The sequence below is a fragment of the Rhinopithecus roxellana genome, chromosome 16 (genome assembly GCF_007565055.1).
Source record: "Rhinopithecus roxellana isolate Shanxi Qingling chromosome 16, ASM756505v1, whole genome shotgun sequence".
Taxonomy (NCBI): domain Eukaryota; kingdom Metazoa; phylum Chordata; class Mammalia; order Primates; family Cercopithecidae; genus Rhinopithecus; species Rhinopithecus roxellana.
Genome location: NC_044564.1, coordinates 104733407 through 104743363, shown reverse-complemented (window position 1 = coordinate 104743363; position 9957 = coordinate 104733407). Strand labels below are relative to the sequence as shown.

At 39.1% G+C, this 9957-nt stretch overlaps 1 protein-coding gene across 1 annotated transcript; it reads left to right on the top strand.

Annotated features, from left to right (window-relative positions):
• Positions 1 to 2654: 2654 nt before the first annotated feature.
• On the top strand, positions 2655 to 3590 carry LOC104660384 (olfactory receptor 13D1-like). The gene has a single exon (XM_010360726.1). It carries the CDS (start codon positions 2655 to 2657, stop codon positions 3588 to 3590), a length of 936 nt encoding a protein of 311 aa, XP_010359028.1.
• The last annotated feature ends 6367 nt before the right edge of the window (positions 3591 to 9957 follow it).

The window sequence follows — 9957 nt, the reverse complement described above, 5'->3', positions numbered from 1 at the left end:
GGGCAGTCTACCTGATTCATATCTTGCCTGAAAAAACTTCAATGCAGATTTTCAAGGCCTCTATGTAAATTTCATTGGCAGATTCAGAGTAGGTTAATATATGCAGTTACAGTCATTCAAATTCCTATCTTACTACTAAAAAAAGTGTATGCTGGCCTACCTAACACTTTCTACCTTCTCTGTAATTCATGCCTAGAAAGTAGGATGTAGCTTGAATTAGTTGAAAGCCCTCACTTCCATAGCCAACGAAGTATAAACATCCAGCCAGGGGTGGTGGTTCATGCCTGTAATCCCAGCAGTTTGGGAGGCCAAGGTGAGCGGATCACTTGAGGTCAGGAGTTCCAGACCAGGCTGGACAACATGGTGAAACCCCATCTCTTCTAAAAATACAAAAATTAGCCGGGAGTGGTGGCAGGCACCTGTAATCCTGGCTACTCAGGAGGCTGAGGCAGGAGAATTGCTTCAACTCGCAAGGCGGAGGTTGCAGTGAACCGAGATCACGCTGTTATGCCCAGACCGTTTATTCCCCGAAGAAGACCACCAGAGTCCAGAGTCAAAGCCAAGCGGCAAGGATCTTTACTGCAAGTTCGAACTTGGTCCCTCTGCTCCACAGCATACAAGAGGGCCCCAAACGATGCATGTGCTCGCTTTTTATAGCCCGATGTAAACAGGATATGTAAGGTTACAGAGAAACAAGGGAATTCTTTTGGTTACAGCATTACAATTGGTTAACATTTTAAGTTATACATTTAGCAGTTTTTTTATTGGTTCCCGTGCTTTCAGTAAAACCACTCCACAAACGGTTGTGACCTTATCGGGGACTCTCCAGGTGGTGTTTTTCTAAAGTTGAGACAAATGGAGGAATGTTTGTACTGGGCCCAGGAAGTTGAGACAAATGGAGGAATGTTTGTACTGGGCCCAGGAAGTTGAGACAAATGGAGGAATGTTTGTACTGGGCCCAGGAAGTTGAGACAAATGGAGGAATGTTTGTACTGGGCCCAGGACTGAGATATATGGAGGAATGTGTTTGTACTGGGCCCAGGACTGAGATATATGTTTGATTTCTTACAACGCCACTGCACTCCAGACTGGGCGGCAGAGTGAGACTCTGTCTCAAAAAGAAGGAAAAGAAATATAAGCATCCTTTTATGCCGATTATGTTGCCTGACCATTGTAAACTGGAGTTTTCATAGAAAGCAGCACAACCTGTGGGCAAATGACTAGCACAGAAATGGCAAATCCTGTACCAGAAACACAGCCATTTTTTTAAAATATTAAGTCAAAATTCATTCATTGTATCAATTTTTTTCCGCTAGGGATATATTTTAAAGCTAGATAGTAATACTATGAGGATGTTGAGATGTTTTCAAAATGATATTCTGGGATTTATTTGCTATAAAGAAGAAGGTAATCTGCTAATATCTACCCTTTAAATTTTTTCAGATTAAAGTCATTTGTTCCACGTTCTTTGGTGCACTACTCAGGTGCCTGAACTGGACCAATATTCCTTCTTTAGGAAAACACTGGCCCTAACTGCAAATTCAACAAGAAGAGGAATGAATTTCATATGGACAGAGGTGAAAGGCAGGTTCTTCTCTGTGCAATTTGGTTGCTTGCATATATAACCAGAATTGATTGCAATAAACTACACAGAGGTATCTTCATGTTTCACCAGTGTTCAGTTTAGCATTGTCTATTGTCCAATTGCTATTTTATACACAATTGAAGTAGCAATATCACTGCAGTGGTATTGGAGTCAGATGGTCTGAAAGGCCTTGCTACTCAGGTATGTTCTGTAGACAAGCAATATTAGCATCACCTGGGAACATGTTAATAAATGCAGCGCTCCTAACCCACCACAGATTTCTTGAATCAGAATAGTTTACAAAATTCCCCACGTGATTTGTATGAAGACTAAAGTTTGAAAGCACTCCACAAGATAGCTGGATCTCTTCCTCAGTTGTACATTAAAATCACCTGAAGAGTATTATAAAAAAGAAAAGATGCCTGATTCGCACCCCTTCGATAAAACTTACATCATTTTGGGAGGGTTATAAGGTACAGTTTTAAAAAATGGGATTTAAAGATAAAAAAATGAAGCTTTGCATAACAACTCCCTCACTTACTGTAATTGTATGCAAGTTTCTCACTAGCCTTCATTTTCTTCGGGGAATTAAAGTGTAATAAAATGAATAATATGTGAACATATTTGTAAACTACAAAAAAACTAAGCCAAAGGCATTAATTATTTTCATGATATAAGATCAAATTATAAATCTTTGTCGAACAGATTAAAGCATTCTCTCTTCAAAATACTGATTTTCAAAGTGGGATCTGTGGATCAACTGCATGAGAAGTAACAGATGCTTGTTAAAAATGCAAATGGTTCTTCCCTGCCTCACACCTCTTGCATCACAATCTCAAGAAATGGAACATGGAGGCCTACACTTTTTAACAAACTACCAATATAATTAACATGTGTCTTCAATTCACTGTTTTATGATCTAGAAGAGGAATCCCAGAAGCTAACCTCAAAGCTGTTACCATCACTCTAGCTAGCAGAGATATACTTGCTCCTCCCACACCAATTACCTCTCACTTCATATGTTAATGCTATACAGACTTGTTAAATTCCAGGTATAAAAAAAAACAACATGGAAAGGACCAATTGGACAGAGAGTGAGTTCATTCTGCAGGGACTTTCAGAGTACCCGAGAGCTGAAAAATTCCTTTTCGTGACGTGCTTGGTGATGTACCTGGTGATTCTCCTGGGGAATGGCACCTTGATCATTCTGACACTCCTGGATGCTTGTCTCCACACACCCATGTACTTCTTCCTTGGGAATCTTTCCTTCCTAGACATTTGGTACACATCCTCCTTCATCCCCTCAATGCTGATACACTTCCTATCAGAGAAGAAAACCATCGTCTTCACTAAATGTGCGGTTCAAATGTCTGTCTCTTACACTATGGGATCCACCGAGTGTGTGCTTCTAGCAGTAATGGCATATGACCGTTATGTGGCCATCTGCAACCCTCTGAGATACCCCATCATCATGGGCAAGGCACTTTGTATTCAGATGGCGGCTCTCTCTTGGGGACTAGGCTTTCTCAACTCATTGACAGAAACTGTTCTTGCAATACGGTTGCCCTTCTGTGGAAAAAATGTCATTAATCATTTTGTTTGTGAAATATTGGCCTTTGTCAAGCTGGCTTGCACAGATATTTCCTTGAATGAGATTATTATAATGTTGGGCAATATAATATTTTTGTTTTCTCCATCACTGCTGATTTGTATCTCCTACATCTTTATCCTTTCTACTGTACTAAGAATCAATTCGGTTGAAGGAAGGAAAAAGGCCTTTTCCACCTGTTCAGCCCACATGACGGTGGTGATTGTGTTTTATGGGACAATCCTCTTCATGTACATGAAGCCGAAGTCCAAAGATTCTGCTTTTGACAAGCTGATTGCCCTGTTCTATGGCATAGTCACCCCCATGCTCAATCCTGTCATCTATAGCCTGAGGAATACAGAGGTGCATGGAGCCATGAGGAAATTAATGAGTAGACACTGGTTCTGGAGGAAATGATGACACACTGACACCTTTGAGGTTATGCACAAAATACGCTCACAAGTTTGAGAGAAGACTTTTAAAGATAGAAGAAAAGCAATTAAGGTCATGTTGAGTCAGAATTTCAGAGTTAGAAAAAATTTGCAGATTAAGAGTTTAACTATATTGCTTTATGAAAATGATTGATTTCATTAAAATATAGAAACAAGTGCTGTGTGAGAGCAAACTTTTGGAAACAAGAAAAATATTTTAAGTAAGTCTTTCTAAGAAAACTAGCTCATTAATTTTAACAATTAAAACACATTTGTCAGCCCTCTTGTTTAAAAAAAAAAACTATTTTGTATTTTTGTTCTTTTATTCTTGCTTTTTATCTTATCCAGGGACTGGATCTGGTCCCAACTCTCCCTTCCAGCCACATATTTCAACCTCTTTCCCTGTCCTTTCCCTCCCCCTACCTCTTTGCACAAGCTGTGTTCTATTTACTATGTAATTACCAAATTATATCATTTTGTTTCACACCTAATGACAATAGCACATGCTATTCCATCTGCATTTTCATATTTCTCCTTCTCAGGTGAAATCCTAACAATCTTATGAAGGACAGGTCAAGTGTCATATTCTCTGCAACACAATCCAAAGCTTTCCCAGAGTTAGCTATTCCCTCCTCCGTGCTGCCCTGGACTTTATCTCCACTAAGCGATTTTTCTTTTATACTCTAATCATTTACTACCTTCCGAAATTCTTCCCAATGGCAGAACTATGGCTCACTGTTCTCTGCATAAAATCTAATGTCAAGTTAATTAAAAACAGTTGGCAGTAATTAACTGTTGAATTAATTAAAAATTTTAAAGGATGGTAAAATACAGTCTAAGTACCTGATTTAATACAGGGAGATAACTGAAATTTATACATTATTTCCTTTACCAAACTACAATTCTAAAAGATTTTAGTAAAATAACAGCTGATTTTTAAACGTGGAGAAAAATAAGGGAAAATAAAGTCTGAATAAAATATTCTGAAGAGATCATTTTGGCCAGGTAAGACAAAAATCCTAATGTATATTATTATCAAATAAGCAATTGCTGAGAAAAATATATCAATTGTACAAATTCTTTTTTCTTTTTTTTTTTTTTTTTTTATTTATTTATTTTTTTTTTTATTATACTTTGAGTTCTAGGGTACATGTGCATAACGTGCAGGTTTGTTACATATGTATACTTATGCCATGTTGGTGTGCTGCACCCATCAACTCGTCAGCACCCATCAATTCATCATTTATATCTTGTATAACTCCCCAATGCAATCCCTCCCTCCTCCCCCCTCCCCCCTCCCCATGATAGACCCCAGTGTGTGATGTTCCCCTTCCCGAGTCCAAGTGATCTCATTGTTCAGTTCCCACCTATGAGTGAGAACATGCGGTGTTTGGTTTTCTCTTCTTGTGATAGTTTGCTAAGAATGATGGTTTCCAGCTGCATCCATGTCCCTACAAAGGACGCAAACTCATCCTTTTTTATGGCTGCATAGTATTCCATGGTGTATATGTGCCACATTTTCTTAATCCAGTCTGTCACAGATGGACATTTGGGTTGATTCCAAGTCTTTGCTATTGTGAATAGTGCCGCAATAAACATACGTGTACATGTGTCTTTGTAGTAGACTAATTTATAATCCTTTGGGTATATACCCAGTAGTGGGATGGCTGGGTCATATGGTACATCTAGTTCTAGATCCTTGAGGAATTGCCATACTGTTTTCCATAATGGTTGAACTAGTTTACAATCCCACCAACAGTGTAAAAGTGTTCCTATTTCTCCACATCCTCTCCAACACCTGTTGTTTCCTGACTTCTTAATGATTGCCATTCTAACTGGTGTGAGATGGTATCTCATTGTGGTTTTGATTTGCATTTCTCTGATGGCCAGTGATGATGAGCATTTTTTCATGTGTCTGTTGGCTGTATGAATATCTTCTTTTGAGAAATGTCTGTTCATATCCTTTCCCCACTTTTTGATGGGGTTGTTTGTTAACACTGGCAATTTCAATTTCTTTCAAAAGCAATTGATAGTCTCATTTAAAATATTTTCCTTTCATTATAGTCTCAATTAAAATATTTTGCTTTCATTAGAAAAATCCTTGGACTGCCTAGTGAATAATATATAGTTGTATTTTTTATAAAATATATATTTGCATAATGTATAGTTGAGCTGCCTGATACACTGTCATAGCCTGAGCTGGGTGAGGAACTCAGCTCAGGCTATGAGCTGAGGCTATGAACTTACTTGTTCAGTAAAACCAGTAAAGATTTTTATAACCCAATGGCATTGAGAAAGGCATCCTTACTTGTTCTGCTCAGCATGATGTTTTGAAGCCTGTCCAGAATAAGGGAGATGTCAACATGGAAGAGAGGCTCAGTTCAGGGCATCAAAGTCCAAGCAGCATGAAAGGGGCATCCACACAAGAGGAAGGTGTAGCACCTGGTTGAGGACCACACCTGCAAAGAAAAGCTGACTGATAGATGATATTAGAACACAAATGGGATAAGGGAAACACCTGCACACCATAGGCAGGTGGTCTGGAGGGAGTTGTCAGAGTACTCATGGGGTGAGAAAAGCATCCGTGGTGGGATGGGGAGGTTCAGAATATGGGTATCCAAGTCTGAAAGGGGTGAAGAGAGAATCCCTGAAGAAAGACCTAAATGGAGTGAAAAGATCTCACCTGAGGAGGGGAGAAGAGTCAAGGTATGTGAGAAACCGATTAGGGTGAAGTGGGCATTCTTAAAGGAAACGGCCTTGTCTGAAGTGTTGGAACCCAAGCCAGTTGAGAAGAATGTCAGCAATCACAGCTCACTGCAGCCTCGACTTTCACTGGCTCAGGTGATACTCCCACCTCAGCCTCCTGAGTAGCTGGGGCTACAGGCACCACACCCAGCTAATTTTTGTAATTTTTTGTAGAAATGGGATTTTGCCATGTTGCCCAGGCTGGTCTCAAACTCCTGGGCTCAAGTGATCAGCCTGCCTTGACCTCTCAAAGTGCTAGGATTACAGGCATGAGCCACCATGCCAGGCCAGGATTTCTTTCAAGGTAAGACTACTAAAGAAGAATTATTTGTAATAATAATGGGAGACTTCAACACTCCACTGTCAACATTAGACAGATCAACGAGACAGAAAGTTAACAAGGATATCCAGGAATTGAACTCATCTCTGCACCAAGCGGACCTAATAGACATCTATAGAACTCTCCACCCCAAATCAACAGAATATACATTCTTCTCAGCACCACATCGCACTTATTCCAAAATTGACCACATAATTGGAAGTAAAGCACTCCTCAGCAAATGTAAAAGAACAGAAATTATAACAAACTGTCTCTCAGACCACAGTGCAATCAAACTAGAACACAGGACTAAGAAACTCACTCAAAACCGCTCAACTACATGGAAACTGAACAACCTGCTCTTGAATGACTACTGGGTACATAAAGAAATGAAGGCAGAAATAAAGATGTTCTTTGAAACCAATGAGAACAAAGATACAACATACCAGAATCTCTGGGACACATTTAAATCAGTGTGTAGAGGGAAATTTATAGCACTAAATGCCCACAAGAGAAAGCAGGAAATATTTAAATTGACATTCTAACATCACAATTAAAAGAACTAGAGAGGCAAGAGCAAACACATTCAAAAGCTAGCAGAAGGCAAGAAATAACTAAGATCAGAGCAGAACTGAAGGAGATAGAGACACTAAAAACCCTCCAAAAAGTCAATGAATCCAGGAGTTGGTTTTTTGAAAAGATCAACAAAATTGACAGACCGCTAGCAAGACTAATAAAGAACAAAAGAGAGAGGAATCAAATAGACACAATAAAAAATGATAAAGGGGATATCACCACCAACCCCACAGAAATACAAACTACCATCAGAGAATACTATAAACACCTCTACGCAAATCAACTAGAAAATCTAGAAGAAATGGATAATTTCCTGGACACGTACACTCTTCCAAGACTAAACCAGGAAGAAGTTGAATCCCTGAATACACAAATAGCAGACTCTGAAATTGAGGCAATAATTAAAGCCTACCAAGCAAAAAAAGCCCAGGACCAGATGGATTCACAGCTGAATTCTACAAGGTACAAGGAGGTACAAGGAGGAGCTGGTGCCATTCCTTCTGAAACTATTCCAATCAATAGAAAAAGAGGGAATCCTCCCTAACTCATTTTATGAGGCCAACATCATCCTGATACCAAAGCCTGGCAGAGACACAACAAAAAAAGAGAATTTTAGACCAATATCCCTGATGAACATCGATGCAAAAATCCTCAATAAAATACTGGCAAACCAGATTCAGCAGCATATCAAAAAGCTTATCCACCATGATCAAGTGGGCTTCATCCCTGGGATGCAAGGCTGGTTCAACATTCGCAAATCAATAAACGTAATCTAGCATATAAACAGAACCAAAGACAAGAACCACATGATTATCTCAATAGATGCAGAAAAGGCTTTTGACAAAATTCAACAGCCCTTCATGCTAAAAACCCTCAATAAATTCGGTATTGATGGAATGTACCTCAAAATAATAAGAGCTATTTATGACAAACCCACAGCCAATATCATACTGAATGGGCAAAAACTGGAAGTATTCCCTTTGAAAACCGGCACAAGACAGGGATGCCCTCTCTCACCACTCCTATTCAACATAGTGTTGGAAGTTCTGGCTAGGGCAATCAGGTAAGAGAAAGAAATAAAGGGTGTCCAGTTAGGAAAAGAAGAACTCAAATTGTCCCTGTTTGCAGATGACATGATTGTATATTTAGAAAACCCCATTGTCTCAGCCCAAAATCTCCTTAAGCTGATAAGCAACTTCAGCAAAGTCTCAGGATACAAAATGAATGTGCAAAAATCACAAGCATTCTTATACTCCAGTAACAGACAAACAGAGAGCCAAATCAGGAATGAACTTCCATTCACAATTGCTCCAAAGAGAATAAAATACCTAGGAATCCAATTTACAAGGGATGTAAAGGACCTCTTCAAGGAGAACTACAAACCACTGCTCACTGAAATCAAAGAGGACACAAACAAATGGAAGAACATACCATGCTCATGGATAGGAACAATCAATATCATGAAAATGGACATACTGCCCAAGGTTATTTATAGATTCAATGCCATACCCATCAAGCTACCAATGAGTTTCTTCACAGAATTGGAAAAAACGGCTTTAAAGTTCATATGGAACCAAAAAAGAGCCCGCATTGCCAAGACAATCCTAAGTCAAAAGGACAAAGCTGGAGGCGTCACGCTACCTGACTTCAAACTATACTACAAGGCTACAGTAACCAAAACAGCATGGTACTGGTACCAAAACAGAGATATAGACCAATGGAACAGAACAGAGTCCTCAGAAATAATTCCCCACATCTACAGTCATCTGATCTTTGACAAACCTGAGAGAAACAAGAAATGGGGAAAGGATTCCCTATTTAATAAATGGTGCTGGGAAAATTGGCTAGCCATAAGTAGAAAGCTGAAACTGGATCCTTTCCTTACTCCTTATACGAAAATTAATTCAAGATGGATTAGAGACTTAAATGTTAGACCTAATACCATAAAAACCCTAGAAGAAAACCTAGGTAATACCATTCAGGACATAGGCATGGGCAAGGACTTCATGTCTAAAACACCAAAAGCAACGGCAGCAAAAGCAAAAATTGACAAATGGGATCTAATTAAACTAAAGAGCTTCTGCACAGCAAAAGAAACTACCATCAGAGTGAACAGGCAACCTACAGAGTGGGAGAAAATTTTTGCAATCTACTCATCTGACAAAGGGCTAATATCCAGAATCTACAAAGAACTCAGACAAATATACAAGAAAAAAACAAACAACCCCAACAAAAAGTGGGCAAAGGATATGAACAGACATTTCTCAAAAGAAGACATTCATACAGCCAACAGACGCATGAAAAAATGCTCATCATCACTGGCCATCAGAGAAATGCAAATCAAAACCACAATGAGATACCATCTCACACCAGTTAGAATGGCAATCATTAAAAAGTCAGGAAACAACAGGTGTTGGAGAGGATGTGGAGAAATAGGAACACTTTTACACTGTTGGTGGGATTGTAAACTAGTTCAACCATTATGGAAAACAGCATGGCAATTTCTCAAGGATCTAGAACTAGATGTACCATATGACCCAGCCATCCCACTACTGGGTATATACCTAAAGGATTATAAATCATGCTGCTATAAAGACACATGCACACGTATGTTTATTGTGGCACTATTCACAATAGCAAAGACTTGGAATCAACCCAAATGTCCATCTGTGACAGACTGGATTAAGAAAATGTGGCACATATACACAATGGA

What these genes read in the sequence shown, in the direction of transcription:
- LOC104660384 (XM_010360726.1), top strand. Translation starts at nt 2,655, where the DNA reads ATGGAAAGGACCAATTGGACAGAGAGTGAGTTCATTCTGCAGGGACTT.